Source organism: Ascaphus truei, chromosome 19 (genome assembly GCF_040206685.1).
Source record: "Ascaphus truei isolate aAscTru1 chromosome 19, aAscTru1.hap1, whole genome shotgun sequence".
NCBI classification, from domain to species: domain Eukaryota; kingdom Metazoa; phylum Chordata; class Amphibia; order Anura; family Ascaphidae; genus Ascaphus; species Ascaphus truei.
This window is the reverse complement of record NC_134501.1, coordinates 30,545,080-30,570,667: the sequence shown is the minus strand read 5'-3', so window position 1 is coordinate 30,570,667 and position 25,588 is coordinate 30,545,080. Positions and strand designations below refer to the sequence as shown.

The 25,588-nt window shown below is 41.9% G+C and overlaps 1 protein-coding gene across 6 annotated transcripts in view; it reads left to right on the top strand.

The window, feature by feature from the left end:
* The window catches only part of LOC142470121 (anillin-like), a 66,291-nt gene extending 40,947 nt beyond the window's left edge, over positions 1-25,344 (top strand). For 4 of the 6 annotated variants that reach the window (XM_075577064.1, XM_075577066.1, XM_075577062.1 and 1 more), the window contains 8 exons: positions 12,998-13,027; positions 13,137-13,158; positions 15,112-15,221; positions 15,427-15,480; positions 16,874-16,960; positions 17,585-17,692; positions 17,906-18,078; positions 22,767-25,344. In XM_075577064.1, coding sequence (XP_075433179.1) covers positions 12,998-13,027; positions 13,137-13,158; positions 15,112-15,221; positions 15,427-15,480; positions 16,874-16,960; positions 17,585-17,692; positions 17,906-18,078; positions 22,767-22,947 — 765 coding nt within the window. In that variant the 3' untranslated portion in view covers positions 22,948-25,344. Of the gene's footprint in view, positions 1-12,997; positions 13,028-13,136; positions 13,159-13,974; positions 14,322-15,111; positions 15,222-15,426; positions 15,481-16,873; positions 16,961-17,584; positions 17,693-17,905; positions 18,079-22,766 lie in introns of those variants that run through there. The other 2 variants (XM_075577065.1, XR_012789168.1) reach the window with 2 other exon arrangements.
* The last annotated feature ends 244 nt before the right edge of the window (positions 25,345-25,588 follow it).

Here is a 25,588-nt window from a genome sequence, read left to right as displayed (position 1 = left end):
CAGGTCAGTTGTCAAGTATATAGCCAAACAAGGAGGAACCAGGAGCAGAAAGCTGATGAACCTCACAGCAGAAATCCTCTTGTGGGCAGAGTGCCACTTGTCGGAAATTACAGCCATACATATCCCAGGACTAGAAAATGTCACAGTTGACTTTCTAAGTCGGAACATCATATACCCAGGAGAATGTGCATTAGATGCACAGGTGTTTCAAGAACTGGTAGAGCGATGGGGTCAGCCAGACATAGATCTCATGGCAACACACCAAAACCGCAAGGTAAGGAACTACTGTGCCAGACAGTTTCATCCAAGCGCACAAGGTACAGATGCTCTCCGTTTCAAATGGCACTTCAAGTTGGCATACCTGTTCCCTCCAATTCCCCTAATTCCGAAAACAATCAGGAAAATCAGGGAAGACCAAGCAGAGGTGATATTCGTAGCACCCTACTGGCCAAGAAGACTTTGGTTCACACACTTGGTAAATATGGCAGTAGATACACCATGGCACATACCAGATCGCAATGGGTTGATGCGACAGGGGCCAATATGTCATCCGAATGCCAAAAAATGGGCTTGACGGCATGGCGATTGAGCGAGAAACATTGAGACTGAAAGGTTGTTCAGACAAAACAATCCAAACCCTTTTACAAGCAAGGAAAAGTTCCACATCGAAAGTATAGCATAGAATCTGGCTATGCTTTCGCGATTGGTGTGAAAAAGAAAAACAAAATTTCCTTTCACCTAAAATTGTATCAATAGTGGAGTTCCTGCAAAAAGGATTTGAGAAAGGTCTCAGTCTTAGTGCAGACACCTGTACTTTCAATGAACTATCAGCCTTGTTGGAAAGAAATCTGGCAATGGAAAGATTGGTCATCAGGTTCTTTCAGGCAGTTAAAAGGTTAAGGCCTCAAATCAAGAACAGGGTACCTACATGGGACTTGTCCCTGGTATTGGATGTACTAACAGCAGCTCCGTTTGAACCTATACAGGAGATAGGCTTAAAATGGTTATCATGGAAAATGGCGTTTTTGATAGCAATCACCTCAGCAAGGAGAGTGGGAGAACTACAGGCTCTATCAGCCAAGGAACCATTCCTAGTCATACATCAAGACAAGGCAGTTCTCAAACCAGTACATCAATTCCTGCCAAAAGTTGTATCACAGTTCCACATGAGAAAAGAAAGAATTGCCGGTGCCAAATCAGTCCTTTAAATAATAATAACCAAACCGTCTCTTGAAAGGTCCCAAAAGTGTCCTTGAACAAACAGGCAGTGAAGGGGTCAACGAACGGCTCACACCAAATGATAGTGCAATATGTAAAAAAGAGAAGAAAACAAACAGATAATGGTGCAGTACGCCAAAAAAGTTGACATTAAAACATTAAAAACTCACACATAAACATAACACACAATGACAGACAGACACTAGGAAGGCTATAATCCTAACAAAAAGCTATTTATTAACATTGAAATACTGGGTCTGGAGGATACAGCACTTATGTCCAGAGGGGTAAAATTGAAACCCTACTTACAGGACAGTAGATGGTAAAAGCAGTGAAGCTGAAGATCGCTCAGGTGCTCCTCTCTGATGATAACTGGAGCTCCTTTAGGGATTGCCTCGTGTGGGGGATGGATGTTGGGTCGCACGAAAACCGGAACTTCCGGGTGGATGTGACGTCACACGCCGCGGTGTTACTGAAATCACTGCTCCTCTTCCTCTCCTTTCCCCCCACAGCCTACACAACTGCTGCCAATATCCTCCACAACCAAACAGACAGCTCTAAAAACAGAATAATCTCCCAACGATGTTTCATGCACATGCGTGCACTTCCTCAGAGGGTGTGACTTGCTCTGACAACCAGCAGTTTATATGCACAGTTCCACATGAATCAAGAAATTGTGATTCCGTCATTCTGTCCAGAACCAAAGAATAAGAAAGAAGAAAGACTACACAAATTAGACGTGGTAAGATGTCTAAAAGTGTACCTGGAAAGGATGCGAGATATCAGAAAGTCAGACAGACTATTCATCATTCCAGAGGGACCGAAGAAAGGTCAAGCAGCATCAAAGACAACAATTTCCCAGTGGATAGTGTCTTGTATTGAAAAGGCTTATGAAAGCAAAGGGATATTGGTACTCTTTGGTACTATTGGGATATTGGTACTCTTCTGTTTGATACCTAGCTTTGCGTAGACACTATTTTCTGTGTATGATTAAATAGACTATATGCTTAAGATGTATTAGATTGTTAGATTCATTATTTAGACATTGTCAAGAAGGTCTCTGTTTTCATTATCTCTCTGGGCTGTGGAGCTTACACTTTATGTATATCAATTTGTTATTATAAGATGTCTCCACTATACCCTTACAATATCATACAACCTAAATATGAGGATCTTGAAACACTGTTATCATAGGTTACTTCTAATTGTTTTTAATTTATTTCTTTATTGGTTTTATCATTATTATGCTTTTCCTCAGGAGTGCTTTTATATAATTCTTTTTGTTTATGTTAATAAAGATGTGTTCGTTTTGTATTATATGCTCCAGGACGCACTGGCCTCTGTTGCCTAGCTACGCTTAGCATTTTGACCTTGTTGGTCACATGTCTGTGACGGAGTGACGTCATGCGCTATTCTTTCAAGGAGTGGGAGGCACTAGCAACGGGTGCATGTGGTTATGCGCGTATAGTGATTCTCCCACCTCCTTCGCGCATGACGCGACTACCAGGGCACGCATTATGCAGCGTAACCACGCGACCATACGTCACGGGTCAGAGGTCATCTACGCGACCCGCGTGACGTATGCGGATATGCTCCGCGATTGGGCTACATGCTTGTTAAGTGAGTATAAATGTCGCTCCATAACTTATGGTTGTATTCACCTTGATAAAGGACTGTAGAGGTCCGAAACGCGTAGGTGTGTTTGTTACTTTGCCTGGATCCTAATAAATAGCTTATTTTTGGTACGTATCCCTGTTGGTGTTATTGCTATTCTACAGCTGGACTTGGTGCTTCGTGTTTCTTCCCTGTTCTACATTCTGACTACCGCATACGGATGCACATTCAACCCTGGACACTGGAACCCAACTGGACTTACTGCTTATGGTGGATGAAGATTCCCAAGTGAGTTCGTTCCATTTTGCCCTTATTACAATACAATTTGTCATAGGATGTTTCATCTACCGGTCACCTGCAGGTGTCATTGACATTTCCTTACTACCTGGTCTGTGGGATTGTCATTACCGGGCTACATTCCTAGAGACACTATATATATATATATTCATTCAAGGGTTGTTTTCCTGTTATCCATTCAATTGGCTTAAGTATTGTCTTGAGAGCACCACACACATTTTTTTGATAGTGTTCCGTAGTGTGAGGTAGCTCAGACGTACTGCCTTTATACACACCATACAGGGTACGTTATCCCATTAGCTTTTTGTAGTATTTTTTCTTTTATTACTACAAATGATCCAGACATCACTGAGAGTGAATATGAGACCGATGGCGATGTCCCAATACAATTTGCTTTTAATTGTTCGGATAACACCCACCGAGTCAAGAAAGCACAACAAGTTTTTGAGAATACTCTGGAACTGGACTGTGAGGATGTTTCAGATTTAAAAATTCATTTTTCTAGACTAGAGAAGATACTTTCCACAAAAATCAGACTTTGGTGGGATATTATATCTTTGCAAAATTATGTCACTACGCAGAGAATTCCAAGAGGTTTGCGTATAAAAAAGTCACCTACGTTTGGGTTCATCAACCAAGAGTTTGAGACCAAATGGAAGGAAGCATTAAACATCTGCTCATTTACCCTGATTGACCTCATTATTAAAGCCAAGCTCAAGGAGAAATCCTCGTTAGAGGAAGAGATTGTTTCTCTCCAAAAAAATTTACATCAGTATAAGGACATGGATGGATTTGATAATTTAGATCTTGTTCTATCCAATAATACCAAGAGCATGGAAAAAGAGCTTATGGCTAAGAAGCAATTAAAATTTGAGAGGGACAAGCAAGATTATGCCCGTAACCAGATTTATGTTTGGCAGAGAATCCCTAATTTCAAAAGGAACTTTAACTCCTCAACACCCCACAAATCAAATAAACCCAAGGATCCACAACAAAAAAAGTCTATACTAAAAAAGTACATCTCCTTCTCACACTCAGCCAGTGGAGAATCAGAGGGTTCAGATTATGAGACCTTACCTAGAACCCTGATATCTAATGAGAGAGATAATGGTGGCCAAAACTATGGGGCTGATAGATACAGCGAACGAAGAGGGGGAGAATCAACAAGTCATCTGAGGGAGGCTGAATATGAATCCAGGACCATCTTTGGGTCAAAAAACAGGGTCACTACAGACACACAAGGAGGGGAAAGAAAAGGAACTCCAAAAAATCCCCAAAAGAGGAAAAAGAACTGCTAATTGAAAACACAGGAATTATCAACCTTTCAGACCACATACTCAGTGTGGAGGAACTATCCGTCCTGGATAAGGGTTTGAAGTTCGCCCCATGTAGTGACTTTAAATTGTTTGAGACTGTTATTGACCTCTACAAGTATATACGCAAACTTACATTGAAAAGGTTTTACCATCAAAAAGAGACTGATACATATGATGCAATTGAGCACACTGTCTTTGATGATACATTGAGTTGCGATAGCCAGAAGGGAGAGGGGTCCCTTAATTTTCAAGAGATGTGTTGTGTACAAGACATGAAAGATCTTGTTGATGAAAATAGAGATACAAATGATATACCTTCCTCTTTTCTAGGTAGACGATCCTCAGGTTTAAGGAAAAAATCAATGTTCTATCCGTCACATATGAAAGGGCCCTGCCTAACGGCGTTTGAGCAACTCATTGAACGAGATTTATCTCTGTTAGCAAAGGGCTATACATTTTCAATTAAACCATTACAATATAGAGCAGACAACCTTACCCATGGCGAAAGATTGGCCATGAATGCATTAAAAGCCAATAACTCTCTTGTCATCAAGGGGGCCGACAAAGGGGGTGCTATCGTTGTGCTGAACAAATCAGATTACAAAACTGAAGCGCTTCGACAACTTAATGATAGTTCATCGTACATCTCACTCAGAGGAGACCCCACATCAACATTCATTAAAGAACTGAGAAACCTCTTAGATGAGGGGGCCATTTTAGGCGCACTTGATGACAAAGAGCTTGAATACTTATTTTGCCCTTATCCTATCATTCCCATTTTCCACCATCTCCCAAAGATCCATAAGACATTGGTCTCCCCACCTGGGAGGCCAATAGTCGCTAGTATTGGATCTTTGGGAGATGGTGTATCCAAATATGTTGATCACTTCCTACAGACCATAGTACAAACACTACCATCATATATCAAGGACAGTAGTGATCTCATGATACAACTCGACTCCATCACATGGGAAACAAATTTTATTTGGCTTAGTCTTGACATCACATCATTGTACACAGTGATAATACATGAGCATGGGCTGGCAGCTGTCAGATTTTATTTACAAAAATCAGAACTTTCACCTGCACAGAGCACGTTTATTCTTAATGCAATTCAATTTTTGTTAACACATAATTACTTTATGTTTGACGGGGATTTTTATCTCCAAACACGTGGTACCGCTATGGGTACCAGCTTTGCTCCGTCCTATGCGAATTTATTCCTAGGATGGTGAGAGTCGGTCCACGTGTTTGGAGAAAGAAATCCCTATAGACACTTTATCACTTTTTACCGGCGCTATATTGACGACCTTATTTTTATTTGGCACGGGGATGCACATTCTCTTTCTTTGTTCACAGAATATTTAAATAATAATGAATTTAATTTGAAATTCACCTCCACTCACAATGCTCACCATATTCACTTTTTAGATTTATTTCTTTCAGTTAATATGCACAAACAAATTATCACTACGGTATATCGCAAAGAAAATTCACGTAACACATTTTTGCGAGCTGACAGCTGCCACCCCAAATCCTTGTTAAAAGGAATACCAAAAAGCCAACTCATTAGATTAAGAAGAATTTGTACAAATGATGAGGACTTTGCAAAACAATCCGAGGAGCTGATGGAGCGTTTTGAAGTGAGAGGTTATCCAAAAGACGATCTCAAAAAAACACTCAGGGAGGTGAGAAATTTGGATAGATCTGTTTTGCTCAAAAGAGTGCAAAGTAATAAAGACAAAAAATCTTTCCAATTTCCATATTTTGTTACTCAACATAACAATCAATCTAAAAACATTAGAGAATCCATTCACAAACACTGGGGAGTGTTAGCAGCAGATCCTTTATTAAAAAATATATACGATGAGGGTCCTAAGATAGTATTCAGCAAAGCTAAAACCATTGCGAACTTTGTATCTGGCAGCTTGTTCTCTTCAGATAAATCAGTGATCAAGAAATTACCCAAGGGTAACTATGCATGTTCAAAATGTAAAATTTGCAAACATATGGATATCAAAAAAGATTTAGTTTCTTTTAAAACTGGTAAAAAATATTATGTGAATTCATTTATCAATTGTGATACCACTTTTGTGGTATACTTGTTAAGTTGCGGTTGCGGTAAACAGTACATTGGTAGGACTGTAAGACACTTGAAAGTCCGCATACTCGAGCACCTGAGATTAATTATCAAAAAAGATTTGAGTCATCCCGTATCTCAACATTTTAGTCATTGTAACATGGGAGACTCGGATAATTTGTGTGTTCAGGGTATTGAACATATATCGAATCCAATCAGAGGTGGCAATAGACTAGGTATCTTAAACAGAAGAGAACTATATTGGATATTCACTTTACAAACACGTATCCCTTATGGATTAAACTCAGATTGGGATATTGGTACTCTTCTGTTTGATACCTAGCTTTGCGTAGACACTATTTTCTGTGTATGATTAAATAGACTATATGCTTAAGATGTATTAGATTGTTAGATTCATTATTTAGACATTGTCAAGAAGGTCTCTGTTTTCATTATCTCTCTGGGCTGTGGAGCTTACACTTTATGTATATCAATTTGTTATTATAAGATGTCTCCACTATACCCTTACAATATCATACAACCTAAATATGAGGATCTTGAAACACTGTTATCATAGGTTACTTCTAATTGTTTTTAATTTATTTCTTTATTGGTTTTATCATTATTATGCTTTTCCTCATTAGGAGTGCTTTTATATAATTCTTTTTGTTTGTTAATAAAGATGTGTTCGTTTTGTATTCTATGCTCCAGGACGCACTGGCCTCTGTTGCCTAGCTACGCTTAGCATTTTGACCTTGTTGGTCACATGTCTGTGACGGAGTGACGTCATGCGCTATTCTTTCAAGGAGTGGGAGGCACTAGCAACGGGTGCATGTGGTTATGCGCGTATAGTGATTCTCCCACCTCCTTCGCGCATGACGCGACTACCAGGGCACGCATTATGCAGCGTAACCACGCGACCATACGTCACGGGTCAGAGGTCATCTACGCGACCCGCGTGACGTATGCGGATATGCTCCGCGATTGGGCTACATGCTTGTTAAGTGAGTATAAATGTCGCTCCATAACTTATGGTTGTATTCACCTTGATAAAGGACTGTAGAGGTCCGAAACGCGTAGGTGTGTTTGTTACTTTGCCTGGATCCTAATAAATAGCTTATTTTTGGTACGTATCCCTGTTGGTGTTATTGCTATTCTGCAGCTGGACTTGGTGCTTCGTGTTTCTTCCCTGTTCTACATTATGAAAGCAAAGGACAAGATAAACCTTTGAACATTAAAGCTCATTCTACAGGGGCCATGTCTACTTCATGGGCATTTAAACCACAGGCTACACCAGGACAGATATGCAAAGCGGCAGTCTGGTCCTCGTTCAATACATTCTTGAAATACTAGTGTTAGAATCTGTAGTGAAATAAGTGTAAGGTGTATTAATAAAGGTCAAACTGATAAGGCATTAACTGGTGGTGTTATTCTGATGTATCCCTCCCTAAAAATTTTCACTGCTTGGGTATGTCCCAATGGTGCCCACTGCCAGGGTGATCAGGAAAGAAGAAAATTTAAAACAACTTACCGTAATTTTCTTTTCCTGGAACCATGGCAGTGGGCACATAGGCATTAGACATACATAGGGAGGGTAACTATGTGCCCACTGCCATGGTTCCAGGAAAAGAAAATTACGGTAAGTTGTTTTAAATTTTCTTATTTCATTAGATAGGCTTTCCCATTTTCCTGAGTGCCTCTGAACAGTCAGACTATAAATCTAGTAAAACAAAATTGTTTAATAATTAATCAAAGTAAAATAAAGGCACATACATAGAACGCTGCTAGAACCATAATTTTTTTTTTTAAAGTGTGAGGGAGTATACTCTGACCAATACATTGAAAACACAATCCCTTTGAGATCAGTACTCCTATATAATTTAGCTGGCTTCGATGTTCAAAAATGAAATAAGAGATAGCTATGGGCTTGCTAGTTCCTCCACTTAATCTGGTGGATACTGTATTAAGTATGACATTTATTCTCTATCATGAGATTAATACTCCCATCTGTCTCATGTTGGGCAGAAAGTTACATCCCATGAAAATGTGTATTGAGACTGGCTTTTGGAGAGAGCCAGTGGGTGTAGACTGGTAAACCCCTGTGCTGAATGGCAGATTAAAATCATCAGTTTTATCATTAGGCTCCTATTATACCACTAAATATAACCAGCTGAATGTGCAGATATCTTTTGTGTATTGGAAACAAGTTGTGTATTCTTTTTGCTCCCTTTTAGTAATATAATTTTGTAGACAACCCAATTAATTGGAGAGTGGGAGGAAACACCCTCTTAGTTTTCGCCATTATTCAGATTATTGCACGTTATAACTGCCATAATGTCCGCATACTGGATAATTTCCTTGTCAAAAAATGCCCTATATCACTTTCAGGAAATTAATCCTGAGTAGTTGTATGTTTGTGAAGAACTGCCCAGTTCTGTCAGTGTAATTGGTAAAAAGGCAGTTAGATTATAGTACCATGAGTATTTTCGTGTTGCAAGTTTACCATAGTGACGGTTAATAATGGCTTTGTCAGCCGTTTGGATCAGTTAATTATTGGCAAGCCCAAAGTGTTGTAAATATACTAATTTCCTGGATGTGTGTGATGTCTGCACGGTGATATATTTATATCTATATCACTTGTTTGTAGCATTGGGCGGCTCGGCGGGACGCCGTTCCAATGTGAAAGTAACTTGCTTGCAAAGGATACAGGCTTTCGATAATGACTTAACACAGAATGAATTGTTTCACTGGGCGGCTCGGTGGGACGCTGTTCTAGTGCTAGGGAAATGAGTATATTTATAACGCTTTGGATTTTTAATCGTAAACTTACTTAAACAGCTGATAGACAAGCAACCATTATTGGCTGTCACTACGGTAAAATAGCTCCACGAAAATACTCATGGTACTATAATCTAACTGCTTTTTCACCAATTAATTACACTGTTTGACAGAACTGGGCAGTTCTTCAAAACGCATAGCTACTCTGTATTAATTTCCTGAGAGTCATATAGGGCATTTTTTTGGACTACAAGGAAATTATCCAGTATGGGGACATTATGGCACTTTTATAATGTGCAATAATCTGAATAATGGTGAAAACATCCATCACCATACATTGGGGACATTAACAACTCTGAATCACTGAGGGTGTTTTTTATTTATTTATAAAATGTTTTACCAGGAAGTAATACATTGAGAGTTACCTCTCGTTTTCAAGTATGTCCTGGGTATAGTTGAGACAAATACATGGTTACATAAATGAACAGGGTTAGGGTTATATATACAAGACATTGCGTTTTCTCCAATAAATTGGTGTCTACCAAAGTATACTACTAAAAGGGAGCAAAAAGAATAATATACATATATTGTTTTCAATACACAAAAGATATCTGCACATATACAGCCGTTTATTTACACCTGACATTTATGGTATAATAGGAGGCTAATGATAAAACGGATTTAAATCTGCCATTCAGCACAGGGCAATCTGTTTTACCAGTCTACGCTCCACTGGTTATCTCTAATAGCCAGTATCTGCACACGTCATGGAAAAATGTGTTCACTCCCAATTAAGCGATTACTATACCAAGACAAATTTCCCTAGCCAATTCCAATCTGGCTTTCGCCCCAAACACTCCACAGTAACTACCCTGCTAAAAGTTTGCAATGAAATCCTGTGTGGAATGGAACGGGGACAACTCACTGGTGCAGTATTCCTAGATTTTGCAAAGGCTTTTGATACTGTTGAGCATGCTATCCTGCTTAACAAACTCCAGAGCTCTGGAATAGGGAAGCATGCTTTAAACTGGTTTCAGTCCTACCTATCGGGTAGGTCCCGACATGTGTCCATCTCAGGTCCTAACATGTGTCCATCTCCAACTCCAACCCCCTGGATATCACCTGTGGTGTCCCGCAAGGCTCTGTTCTGGGCCCCTACTCTTCTCAGTGTTCATCAATGATCTAACCACAGCTTGTAAGGAAGCCTCAATACACATGTATGCAGATGACACAATCCTATATGCGCACAGCCATAGCCTCTCTGACCTTCAACAGATACTTCAGTCTGACTTTTTGAGACTCGAAAACTGGATTTCCCAAAACAAACGTTTTTTAAACACTGACAAGACTGTAACAATGGTATTTGGGACCAAGACTACATTTTTAAAGCTTCCAGCGACTGAGCTCCAGATTAGAACCAACACGGACACCACCCTAACCCCTGTCACTAGTTTTAAATACCTGGGCATATGGTTTGACTCCCACTTAACATTCGGGATGCACATTGATACTCTGACAACCAAGACCTATGCCAAACTAAGTCTCCTGGTCAGAAAGCGTATCGCACAGCAGATGCTAATGCCAATTATTGACTATGGAGACATAGCATATGGCTCGGCACTTCAAACCCACCTTAGCAAACTTGACACCCTCTACAATTCAATTTGTCGTTTTGTTCTCCAAGGCAACAACAACACACATCACTGCGAAATGCTCAAAGAACTAGATTGGTCATCGCTCGAGTCTAGACGCAAAGTTCACATTTCCTGTCTTGCCTTCAAATTCTTTATGGACAAGTTACCCAGCTATCTGAACAAGCTCCTCACCCCTACCACATGCAGCACTTATCTGAGATCAGACTCCAAAAGACTGTTCATGGTCCCAAGGCTCAACAAAGTATCCGGCCGCTCCTCCTTCTCTTACCGTGCACCCCAAAACTGGAACAACCTACCGGATTCTCACACCCACCACCAGTTTAAGTTCTTTCAAAACTAAGGCTGTCTCACATTTTAATCTGGTCTATAACTGTTTCATACGCCCATAATATATATTTTATTTGACTGTGCATACAATGTCTTGTATATAATGTATGCCCTGCTCATTTATGTAACTGTCTTTGTAACCATATATTATTTGTATTAACTCTGTACCCAGGACATACTTGAAAACGAGAGGTAACTCTCAATGTATTCCTGGTAAAACATTTTATAAACAAACATATTCATGGGTTGTGACTTCCTGCCCAATATGAAACATAGATGGGAGTTTTGATCTCCTTATATTATAGAGACTGGCTACCCCCTACCGTCAGTCTTCATCATAAAGGTGAAGCCCAACTTGTTACCCCTGAAAACCGTGGGTCCCTGGCAGCAAAAGTAGTACCATAAGCCAGGGACACTAATGTATATCTAAAACTTGTCCTGTTGTGGGTTTTACTTGTTCCCCTTTCCCAATAAACATGAGACTTTGGGAGTGGGAGTCTTAGGTGGGGTATCTGGGTCAAAATGTGTTTGTCTTGTTTGCAGGAATTCGGGGGACAAAGTTAACGGTAGTCCCGTAATTCTCCCCGACGTGCAGGCATGGCATACCATTTGCGTGTACATGAGGTGCATTACACCGGGGCTACACGGTGTCCCCCAGAATCCTGGTTTTCGAACCCAAATGTCCCAGACCCATTTCCCCCACATATATATGGTTCCCCAAGTGAGATGTTTAATAAAGCAGTGTAGTATATATATATTTTTTTTTTAACAATATGTATTAATGTCTATACATTCAGCGCAGGCATCTACATAGGTGCTGGGATGTCTGCATAGACATCGGAGTTCAAAGGCGAGAAGGGATGCAAAGCCAGCAGTACAACCAAGTTCACACTGATACCCATTAAGGTTGAAACATGTCTGTGAATGGTTTCTCTGGCTTTGCATCTGGTTCCCATGCTGTGCTTTTAAAGCTGTGTGAACAGCGAGCATTTGATTTATATGGGCTCCATGTAACAATGGTTTTCAGACAACATGTGACATATTGCATGTCATTTCCCAGAAACCCTTGCTGCAGTGGAAGCGCTGTATGCTGGGTGATAATGGTGAAAATCAGGGTTGCAGAACTGCCTAAGACATGTGAATGTGCTCACAAGTGATCTTTTTATTTGCTATATGCAATACGGTGGAGGCTTCTTGTTGCCTTTTTCACCCACCATAACTTAAAATGTGATTGTGTATGTGTATATATTTCTTATCTCATAAGGGAGAGTGTACCCGTCACACTTTTATGTTTTAAAATGTTCTAGCGATATTATGTATATCCTTTTTTATTTTACGGATAGTCATTTATTAAAAGATTACGTTTTGCTAGATCATTTATAGTCTGGTACTGTCTAAGGCTACGCTTATAGTGACGTCAGGCTGCTGTCGCTGGTAAAATCAAATTGAGATGACTTCCAGCGATCACGACCAAGCCGCTGCGCTTACGATAAGCTCAAGCGCCTGTGGCAATGCATTTGCTGTGACGTTGCCGGCACTATAAGTGCAGCCTAAGAATGCGGCGCAAGGTATCTTCTATCTCTTTTGATATTTACATTACACAGATTCTAGCCAGCACCTCGTCAATTTTTAAATAGCACACTACACTTGTAAATTTGTGAAGCAGGGATGACTCCTTTCATTTGCCTCTGAACCTTCTCTGTTGTCCACAGATAACTCCAAAGAAGTTCCTTGGCTCCCTGGTAAGTTTTTGTGCCTTGGGGGACTTTGGGTAGGGAGTCATTTTAGATTCGGGATATTAGTCGGCAGGAACGTGACCCGTGTTAAATCTTATATCTGTCTTTCACACAGAAATCCAACCTGAACTCCCCCGGTAAGTGAGACTCTGTATCATTCTGGTTGTACACTGCATGCTTTTTCCCCTCTTGACCAGTCTGTCTTGTTGGCCGTCTTCTGGTTATAACCTCAGAGCCATATATCAAAATCAGTAGGCCCAAACCCTAAATAAGAAAATGTTTAAGAAAAGATTGGGCATGTTTTGCGATACAAAAGGTAAAGAATGCACAGATATATGGTGAACATGTTAAAACCTAAGCAGAGCATTTGATCCGAGGAGAAATCAGATTGCCATTACTGATGCCAAAAAGGATTGATTTCCCTTGTGAGAAGTATGCATGTCTTTATATAGCACCATTAATGTACATTGCACATCACAGCAGTAACACACACACGACAATCATATAAATAACACACAAGGCTAGGTCCCCTGCTGCAGCTGGCCGTGCGTGCCTCTCACCAGCCCCTTACCACCTCCCTAGCTGTCCCCAGTGCCCCCTCTCTTCCTGGCTCACTGTGTACTGTGACGCGTCAGCCAGCAGGGGCTACAACAGGATTGTTTCCAAGAGGCGTCGCGTCACATGGTGTGGCAGGGAGCCAATCGGAGAGGCAGTTTGCTCCTGCCCCTCCCATCACCTCGTCCACTTTGAATCCTCCAGCTTCTTGAGCCCGGTGATCTGATGCAGTGGCTTTTCATTTGCAGGTTTTTCATTTTGGCTGGGGGAGGTGGGGTAGGCGAGCAGTGGGGAGAGGAGTCTGCACAAGTGGTTAAAAAAATAGTCGGAAGTCCCTGCAACATTGCCAGCATTTTCGATGAATGCTCGCTGAGCTCCATCTGTGTTTGTTTACACAGAAGCCCCTGTGAGTGAGATCAGTCAGCGAGCCCGCGTACAACATACACACTTTCCGTGTGTGTCTGAAAAACTGCAGAACACACAGATGAGTTTTAAAACTTTATTCTTCCTTCAAATCTGGCTGGTGAGCTGTGCTTGTGGTTCCGTCATGGCTGCGCCCACCCTCCCCGTTTTGGCCACGCCTGAACTCTGCCTGCAGATTGTGGTCTAGCCCTGTGCACACGACGCCAGATGCACATGCAGCAGCCTCCAATGGGACCTTAGCATCAAGGGGAAAAGTGCTTCAGACATAAAAGTAACATTTAGGAAAAGGAGTCCCTGCTCCGAAGAGCTCACAATCTAATTGGTAGGTAGGAAGAACGTACAGAGACAGTAGGAGGGCGTTCTGGTAAGTGCGTCCGCAAGGTGCCAAGATTTATGTATGAGGTGTTAATTATCAGCCATCGAGCTACTCATATGCTTCCTTAAGCAGGTGTACAGCAACTGGCAAATATTGCTAGTGTGTGTTGCCTTCCTCTGTATTAATAGAATTATAAATGTAGGACGGGTATTTCGTCATGTTAGAATTTAGCAACGTTTGGAAAAATGGCTTTTATTTTTGGTAACCTAATATACTATGTTTCTATGTAAAGTTTCCTCCCGGTTGCCATACTGGGGCATACACGGCAGCACGTTTCACAAACAGAGAAACCATTTATACTGAAAGCAAAAAGTACAAATGTTTGTCGGACAAAAAAACTCCCGCTGAGCCAAAAACCACATCACATTTATCAAAGATCAAATAAAGTAACCCTTTCAGTGCCACAGCCGCTCCGGCCACGACTGACGGCGTTATCGATCCTCCATGATTACATGGTCGCATCGTTACCGCGGTGATGCAGACGGATGACTGGAGTGGTCCTCTTCTGTTTAGCAGGGAACACGATCTCTTCAGAAAAACGGGCCAAGTAGGGCCGGTGTTCACTGAATGTCCACGTGACCAAGGTCGCCCAACCACTGAAGGCAAAACATTGCACCAAAAGCAAAGCCATTACAAAATCCAGTTGGGAGCAATGGGTTTTTATTCTGTAATCTATTAGACGGTCCCATTTATTTCTTTTTAACTTTCCATTGCCTGCTAATCTCTCTCCACCCAGCCTGTAGTCCCGCTGCCACCAGCACTCTGAGGTCCAGTAACTTCCTGCTGGTTGGATCCAGAACTCTGTCCTTGGAATCTCTGGGCAAGTTTAAGTTTCCCCTTGAAAAGGTAAGCGCTTTAATAATGGCAGCCATCTCTAGACTAGGGGCGAGGGGATATTTGTCAAGCTGTGATACCCCTATCCGAGGGTGGGGAATCCCGGCGGAGGACTCTTACCAACCACTTTCTTTTTCCTCTCTCACCGTCTGAGATTCTCTTCTTTCCCCCCTCACCTCCCCTCACACCTTCCCTACTTCTGTCTGTCTCTTTTTAGATGAAATTGGAAGGCAAAGTCGGGCGCCTACTTGGAAATCATTTTCAGGATAAGGTTGTTATAAATTTCGCTCTCCAAGTCCTTTTGGATCTCTTGTTTTTCCCTCTTTTCTCTGTAGTTTGCAGGTTGTAATTGGGAGATTCTTAACAGAGCGGCAAATTCTGTTCTTGCATGATAACCTCATTGTGGCCTCTGATCTCCGGCACTTGTGCTGCTGGATTTTAGCAGTCGTGGGGCTACTTTTGCCATTAACTGCTTTATTGCGAGTTGACACCTTCCATGAAACGCCAAAATGATCTATAGGCATAGACACTTTTTAATGGGTTTAATCTTTTTAAAGGACAAATTGTTATATTTGTTATTTTGCCTTGGAAATATGGTTCATGAAGACGCTGGAGCTCAGTTAATTTACCCTTTTGCCCTTTCTTATTGCAAACCCTTTCACTGCCAGAGGGGGCCGCAATGCAGAGCTGACTGCTGGGAGCAAAAGGGTTTAAATATCCACGAATATCCTCCTTATTTTGTTGGGTTTCTCAAATTGAGAGAAACTTTGTACATGTGATTACCTTACTAGACACAAGTGCCAAAAAAACAGATGTGTACAAAGTACGGCAAAGCTAGTGTATTTGTGTCATCCAAGGGTTTTCATAGCTGCTTTACACATGATGTTACCAGGTCATGCAGTAAAGCTACACACAAGGATTCTGGGTAGTGATATGTATATTGGCACCCAGTGGACGTGTTGCTTTCCTCTTCCTAGATATGTTTTTTAATGGATTCCCATAGCACTTTTGTTTGTTACATAATGCAGCTTAATCTGAGCAAGGAAGTACAGCATCAGTAGGCTCCTTTTGTTAAGGCTTTATTTCCTTACCATGCGTATAGTTTCCTCTGAATGATAACTGGCAATCTTTAATGATTTCCAATATTTAAAGCATGTCCTATAATGTAACCCACTATACGTGTCAATGCCTGTAGTTCTGGTTGGTTTCATGTAGTCTAATGAGTCCTAAAGAGGGTTCTTTGCAGATCTCATTCTAGCCAAGAATTTGTGAACCTGTCTCTGGTGTAGGAGAGACTTCTGGGTGTCAGAACCTTGAGTACAATCAGATTTATGAAGAACGCTCGCAATGGACCAACTCGCAATGGACCAACTCGCAATGGACCAACTCGCATTGGACCAACTCGCATTGGACATTCATTTCTCTAGGATCATTACATCTGTTAGAAATTTATGGCTGGCATTAACTTGTGTTTGCTTATAATTTGCTGGCTGTGTCCTGTACTTGCTGACTCGGTTTGATACTACCCCTTCCTGCTGGATAGCAGTGTTACACTCTAACAGATACTACTCTACTCGTCTTAACCTTGTTGGTCTGTGTTTGGGAGTCTTGCGAACTTCTTCTTTGTGGTGATCTGAGTCTCTTCGCTGTGCTGTTTCCCACAGGTCCCTTTCTTGTCCCCGCTCGAGGGAAACCTGTACCTGAAGCTGCAGTGCCAGAGTCATTCAGCCGTGCAGCGCAGCGGTTTCCTGGTAAATGTGCACGTGCTATAACCTAAGGGAGGAATTTATTTCTTACTCTAGAGTGAAATCGTCAATTCTATACAACTAACTGAGGGTACCCGGCGCTGCTCGGGGATTGTAAGCAACCACAATATACTGAGATTTATAAATGGATCATTAAATCTTTAGTTAATGGGGATTTTTTTTTTAATATATTTTATTGTAACGCTGTTGGGTAAAACATTTGTTTGTTCAATCGGACGCAAAAACGAGCACATTTTTTCCAGTTCCCATTCTGGAGCATCCAACATATATATTACCAATGTGCAAAACATGGTTTTTGTAAATTCAGTCCAGCTACTTACAATCCTGACGTGGTTAAAATAAATGTGGTTTTGAAGATCTGCCATCTTTCAAAATGGCTTCTTATTCTATTCAAACATAGACAAAAACCTGCTGCTCGGTCTCTGGAAGCAGCATGCAAAATGTGGTTACGATATCTTAAGTGGTGTCCAAATGCACAGCTAACAGACAAACAACGTTTCAAAATATATAGAAGATAATGTACCAAAGAGAAAATACCACCGTTGCTATATGTTCCCAGCACTCTTGCTAGTTGAGACTTCGTGACCACTCTTCCCTATGTCTTCCTAGACCATGTTTGAGGATGTGAGTGGTTTGGGATCCTGGCATAGACGCTGGAGTGTCCTGTCTGTAAACTGCTTATCCTTCTGGACATACCCAGACCAGGAGTCTTCCAAGGTGAGTGGGTGGACTGGAAAAGCAATATTCACACAGTTCTGTGAATCAAAATAATTGAATTGGTCTGAATCTCGAGCTATAAAATGTCTTTGAGTATCTCAGGTGAATGCTGAAATCATAGGTTTATAAAAAATACAACATGTTACCTATCCCGATCTGCACTGAAGGTTAATAAATACTGACTGGTAACCTCTACTTCTGTCTCATGCACAGGAACCTCTGGGACAGATCAACCTCGCTAATTGTACCAGCGCCAAGATCGAGGTGGCAAAAAGGGAGGATTGTGCGCGTCCCTACACCCTGGAGCTGGTCACCATGAGGCCACAGCGAGAGGATGACACTGACACCCTGGTGACACAGTGCCGCAATACCTTGTGCTTCACCAAGTGAGTGCTGGGAGGCTGTTCCATGAATCTATATATTACAATGCATCATTCTCACATTTCCCCTCCCCTCCCCCCGTCACAGCTTCGGAGCAGGACCCCTTATTCTAGCATTTCCTTTTCTAAAATCTGCTTCCCTTGTTATACGCGCAGTCCCACAGTTCAGTAGTGGGTGCGGAAAACATCTAAATAATTTCAGTGTAATTGGCTTCTTTGGAAAGATTTGGCTCTTCCCCGTAGTAACATTTGAATGTGTTTTTGTTAAAATAAAAAAATAATAATAATTTTACTTTCTTTGAATTTAAATATTATATGGTAATTGTATTTTCCAATTAACTTAAGAAAAGAACCCCTATAGTGAGAGCACTCAACGGCTGGTGAACTAATCCTGGTAACCTAGGAGCCTGGAATAAGGTAAGTAATTGAAGATCATATGTACTGATGAATAATTTAAAACAAATTTTAATAGGAGAAATCCTCAATGTAAATGTGTGGGTAAACCTCTATGTGAGGTAAACCTAAACAAAAAGGCAAAAATTAAAAAGGAGATGGGGATATGGAAAGAGGGTTAACAGTCCTATTGAAAGCAATAGGTACTCTCGAACCACTCCACCTGCCAAAGGTAGCAAATAGTTGACTAAGTGACATAAATCACTGGTGAACAAAGGAGTCTAAGGGATCTGTTCATATAGTAGTGTGGCTGGCCAGAAGCTCAGCTAGAAACAGATAATACTGCCCACAATAATACTCGCAGCTCTAGAAGGTGTAAATGACTCAAAGGACTAGGATCATGAGTCAAGAACATGTGGGTAAATGGTAAACGAAGGCTACTATATTAGCGTCATAAACCACATAGGCAGATACATTTATCACAGTGATAATGTCTGAACAGGACAGAATAAACACATCTAGAGATGTCCCAAGGGTATATACATGTGTCCTGTCTGTCAGAGATGTGCAAAACTGCAAGACAGATAGTAAAAAATATATTACCAAGTCTGAGGTAATTCCAGAGCTGCGAGTCAGACAAGCTGGCAGACTGGTAATGTCTGGCAAGATGTCTTTGTGACAACGTCTTGTGCCCGGAAGCCCTAACAGATCCTAGTAGTACAATGTCTAGCTGTGAACTTAAATGCACTTCGTGAAACACACAATCTACATATATCATCTCCGTAATAAAGGTTAATGAACCCGTTATGTCACATTAATAAAAGGCAGTGAAGGTGGAGAGAACATACACACTGCGTGACTGGACAATGTAGCAGACTGAATGTCTGATACTATGTCTCTGACTGTCACGGCTAACACTGTGCTGCCACTGGATCCAAAGCTAATCGTGAACCCTTCCAGCACGTATTGCGCATAAAATCCCCCCTCCTAGAAGCACAGACGCTGGAAGTCTGTGTACCGAGCAGCCTCGACAAAACTTTCTAGCGAAATGTATGTCGGCATTATGCGTACTGACGTCATAAGTGACGGTCACAGAGACTCCCCGGTCCGTCACTAACGCATATCGCTTAGACTTACCACTCCTTCCCTTGTGTTACCACTCCTTCCCTTGTCTTACCACTCCTTCCCTTGTCTTACCACTCCTTCCCTTGCCTTACCACTCCTTCCCTTGCCTTACCACTCCTTCCCTTGCCTTACCACTCCTTCCCTTGCCTTACCACTCCTTCCCTTGCCTTACCACTCCTTCCCTTGCCTTACCACTCCTTCCCTTGCCTTACCACTCCTTCCCTTGCCTTACCACTCCTTCCCTTGCCTTACCACTCCTTCCCTTGCCTTACCACTACTTCTCTTGCCTTACCACTACTTCCCTTGCCTTACCACTCCTTCCCTTGCCTTACCACTCCTTCCCTTGCGTTACCACTCTTTCCCTTGCGTTACCACTCTTTCCCTTGCGTTACCACTCTTTCCCTTGCGTTACCACTCTTTCCCTTGCGTTACCACTCTTTCCCTTGCGTTACCACTCTTTCCCTTGCGTTACCACTCTTTCCCTTGCGTTACCACTCCTTCCCTTGCGTTACCACTCCTTCCCTTGCGTTACCACTCCTTCCCTTGCGTTACCACTCCTTCCCTTGCCTTACCACTCCTTCCCTTGCCTTACCACTCCTTCCCTTGCCTTACCACTCCTTCCCTTGCCTTACCACTCCTTCCCTTGCCTTACCACTCCTTCCCTTGCCTTACCACTCCTTCCCTTGCCTTACCACTCCTTCCCTTGCCTTACCACTCCTTCCCTTGCCTTACCACTCCTTCCCTTGCCTTACCACTCCTTCCCTTGCCTTACCACTACTTCTCTTGCCTTACCACTACTTCTCTTGCCTTACCACTCCTTCCCTTGCGTTACCACTCTTTCCCTTGCGTTACCACTCTTTCCCTTGCGTTACCACTCTTTCCCTTGCGTTACCACTCTTTCCCTTGCGTTACCACTCTTTCCCTTGCGTTACCACTCTTTCCCTTGCGTTACCACTCTTTCCCTTGCGTTACCACTCTTTCCCTTGCGTTACCACTCTTTCCCTTGCGTTACCACTCTTTCCCTTGCGTTACCACTCTTTCCCTTGCGTTACCACTCTTTCCCTTGCGTTACCACTCTTTCCCTTGCGTTACCACTCTTTCCCTTGCGTTACCACTCTTTCCCTTGCGTTACCACTCTTTCCCTTGCGTTACCACTCTTTCCCTTGCGTTACCACTCTTTCCCTTGCGTTACCACTCTTTCCCTTGCGTTACCACTCTTTCCCTTGCGTTACCACTCTTTCCCTTGCGTTACCACTCTTTCCCTTGCGTTACCACTCTTTCCCTTGCGTTACCACTCCTTCCCTTGCGTTACCACTCCTTCCCTTGCGTTACCACTCCTTCCCTTGCGTTACCACTCCTTCCCTTGCGTTACCACTCCTTCCCTTGCGTTACCACTCCTTCCCTTGCGTTACCACTCCTTCCCTTGCGTTACCACTCCTTCCCTTGCGTTACCACTCCTTCCCTTGCGTTGGAGTTGCTCGGTACACAGACTTCCAGCGTCTGTGCTTCTAGGAGGGGGGATTTTATGCGCAATACGTGCTGCACTGTTCACGATCAGCTTTGGATCCAGTGGCAGCACAGTGTTAGCTGTGACAGTCAGAGACATAGTATCAGACATATTCAGTCTGCTACATTGTGCTGTCACGCAGTGTGTATGTTCTCTCCACCTTCACTGCCTTTTATTAATGTGACATAACGGGTTCATTAACCTTTATTACGGAGATGATATATGTAGATTGTGTGTTTCACGAAGTGCATTTAAGTTCACAGCTAGACATTGTACTACTAGGATCTGTTAGGGCTTCCGGGCACAAGACGTTGTCACAAAGACATCTTGCCAGACATTACCAGTCTGCCAGCTTGTCTGACTCGCAGCTCTGGAATTACCTCAGACTTGGTAATATATTTTTTACTATCTGTCTTGCAGTTTTGCACATCTCTGACAGACAGGACTCATGTATAAGGTCCTTTATATACCCTTGGGACATCTCTAGATGTGTTTATTCTGTCCTGTTCAGACATTATCACTGTGATAAATGTATCTGCCTATGTGGTTTATGACGCTAATATAGTAGCCTTCGTTTACCATTTACCCACATGTTCTTGACTCATGATCCTAGTCCTTTGAGTCATTTACACCTTCTAGAGCTGCGAGTATTATTGTGGGCAGTATTATCTGTTTCTAGCTGAGCTTCTGGCCAGCCACACTACTATATGAACAGATCCCTTAGACTCCTTTGTTCACCAGTGATTTATGTCACTTAGTCAACTATTTGCTACCTTTGGAAGGTGGAGTGGTTCGAGAGTACCTATTGCTTTCAATAGGACTGTTTACCCTCTTTCCATATCCCCATCTCCTTTTTAATTTTCGCCTTTTTGTTTAGGTTTACCTCACATAGAGGTTTACCCACACATTTACTTTTTAATTGAGGTTTTTTCCTATTCAAATTTGTTTTAAATTATTCATCAGTACATATTAGTTTAAATTACTTACCTTATTCCAGGCTCCTAGGTTACCAGGATTAGTTCACCAGCCGTTGAGTGCTCTCGCTATAGGGGTTCTTTTCTTAAGTTTATTAGTTCAGTCATTTCCCCTGATTGTAGCACCTGGGTTTAGGCAGTAGCGAGGGTCCCTCTCCCCCTATAAAAAGGCATTATTGTCTCTGGACACCCTGACATCCGGCTGAGAATAATCTACCAGTTTGAGGAATCCTGATCTGTGCTTTGTACAAAACAGCTCCAGTTCTGATCAGCCCTGGGTTCTGTCCGTGCTTGAGACCCTGACCCTGTGCTTTCAGGGTCTGTATGTGCAAACTGCATTCATTATCGAGAACTTGATTTCTGTACCTGTGGGCTCATGTATGCTGGTGCAGTACTCCAATGTTGGATTACTTGTTAATATTCAGTTGAGACTCTAGATCAGCCTTTATAAAACAATATTCATACGGAAAGCCTATTACATAAATTGGTCACTTTTAATCACGAAGCTCATAGGATCAAATCTGTTTGTGGGTTGTGACGGTTGCACCTCATATTGCAGTAAAAAGCCCTGAAGGGGTACAGAAAGTAAGTAAGTGCGTCTGAAGAAGCGAGCAGCATGGACTGCTTTACTAAACGTGAAGTCTGTGTGCATGTGTAGTGAAGGTAGAATGGTTCTGATGTCTCTCCCGTTACAGGAACTGGCTCTCTGCTGATACCAAGGAGGAGGGAAACCAATGGATGGAGTGTCTGAACCAGGTGCTGGTGGATCTCCGTACATGGAGGTCCGGTCCTGGAAGGTTGTCTCCAAACCCACAAGGTTGGAAGCCTAACGCCACTCGCCCTGTAAACCTGCTGCTCCCTGCCGAAAAAGATTAAGCATCCTTTCTAACTGCATTTTTACTTGGTATTAATTTGACTGAAATGTTTAATTTTGGCTTTGTGTGTTAAAGGCTCCATCAAATCATTTACTGTATTTAGGACCTTCAGAAAGATATGTATATGTCTCAGTGGCCTTTTCTGCTACACAAAGTTTTGACAGCCACTCCCGTGGGAAAGGGGTTAAAGCAACATTGAACACGGGTGAAATTATCGGCAAAAAAAAATATAGACTTTATCTGAAGGCTTAAAGATAACATCTCCTAAGCATCAATTGGGTTCCTAATGAATTTCCAAGATGGATCTTGCTGCTCACGCCAGTCAAGTTGCTGGGCTGTTGTTTCCTTGCCCTATGCTACCCATATCACATGGGGCAGTGCCATAAAAACCATGCTGTGTGCCCACTTGTGTTTAACGTTTAAGGAATTTAAGATGAATCATGGACTGAAGCAGTGTTGTAACCTAGTGGAGGGGTGGCCAACTCCAGTCCTCAAGGGCCAGCAGGTTTTAGGATATCCCTGCTTCAGCACAGGTGGCAGTCATTGACTGAGCCACTGATTGTCACCTGTGCTGAAGCAGGAATATCCTTAAAACCTGACTTGTTGGTGGCCCTTGACTGGAGTTGGCCACTCCAGGCCTAGTAAAGTGTTGCAAGTCATTCTGGTAATGTAGGGGATGAAGTAAGGTCTTTATCATTTCCCACTGGCCCATGCCAAGTACGTGTTGAAGCTGCTTCCCTAAGCCGGTGAAGATTTGAGTCCCATTTGAGTGGAGCTGATCTGTTTTCCAGCATGTGGAAGTAGCCTCGCAGTACCTTTCTATGTAAGGTCCTGTGTTGGAACATGAAGTGCAATCCCACTTAATGCCAAAGTAAACAACTGGCAGTGCCATGTGTTTAGTGGGCTATGTCTTGGTTAGCAATTCCCTTTTTTTTAAAAAAAAATCATTGTGACTGACATTTGTACATATCTTTTACTCCAGTGACAGGGAAATGACATGCATCATTTTAATCATGTCAGAGGAACGACTCTGGAGGGCAATGGGTGTTGTATTTTACTTTAACCTACACCGCAGGCAGACGAGGAGGGCAATAAAATGCGCACATTTCTGTTACACTGTTCACTGATATTCTGTGTGGAAGCAAAAAGAGTAGCACGCCAAAAAATAGTCCCGTAGTTAACATTCATCCGACATTTCAGTTCAATACAGCGTTTCTCGGGGTCTGCCTCCTGGAAATGACATCTGTACATTAATACAAAAAATATCTACACCTATATAAATCTATCTTGGTGAATATAAATGAGTCGTCATAGTATAAGGGATTCTTCTAAAGGAATGAGTAATAGCGAACCCTATCGTATTAACATACACAATCTTGCACCCACAAGCGTCTCTATCCGAATATATTTGGGGTACTACTCTGCTTTCTTACACTTATGGGATTTCACGTTGCGTTTCAAGCACCCGCAAGTATTTAGATTGTTCTTGAGTGCACGTTTATTCTCAAATGCACTGACCGTCTGACATCTTGAAAAATTGACTTGCCGTATATAATGTTTCTTGTGGTTTTAAGACTTTAATCACCGAGATGTATCCTATTAAACCTGTCAGTCTTTAGTTCAGTTTGATCGTAAGTGGGACAGCAACACAATGGTAGCAAAAAGGTTAATGGCCAATGGAAGATGCAATTACTAATCTACTGCCAAGAATAGGACCTGTATCCACCAGTTTATAAAGAAGCATGAAATGTGCTTTGTACATGACTGCTGCAGGTGTGCTCAGCACTGGGAAGTCTGGGCTCTGCTTTCCTATACACGGTTTGGAGGTTACACTGAACTATATATATCTATATATCTATATATATATATATATTCTAGATAAAGTATGCAATTGCTTGTATATTTGCTCATGGGTTGTGGTGCAGTATTCCAATTTTAAATTGCATGTTTAAAGAGAATTTATATATTTACCAGCCTTTTTAGAATGGCATTTGTAGGGAAAGCCTGTTGGCTGAAAGGGTTTTATCACGGTTCCTTTTTAAGTCACTCGCTGCATAGGATGAAATGGATGTGGGAGTTGCACCTCTATTGATGTAAATGAACCGATAGGGCAGTCTGTGACACTGTCACCTTTCATACATGGTCCCATCTATATGTCCTCTTCTATGCTGCTCTTTCTGTTTGTCATTTATATGTTGTCCTCTGTATTTCGTGCTCGTCCCTTTGCTGGAACGGAGCACTAATATGATACAGATTTTGTTTTCAGATTTATATATACATTACAGGACACTAATAATGTAAAACATTTTGCCTATGCAATTATTCTGCTGGACTCTAATGGAAACATTTGTGGTTATACTTGGTTTTAATGGAGTGTTGGTTCTATCAAATAAATATAATTTAAACCATTTGACTCTCTGTACATTGTCCTGATCAGCTTACAGTATAAGATAGTTAACCCATTTGGTCTCCATTTTCCTGCGCTCCGAATGTTATTTCCCTTGGAAAATGAGCATAAAAAGTGCATGACTTGACCATTACATGGAGTGGTTACATCCTGTGGCGTGCAACAGGTTAAAGGTGGGCCCTGATAACCACAACTTATAGTTTTGCTGCAGTTGTAACGCACATAAATACAAACT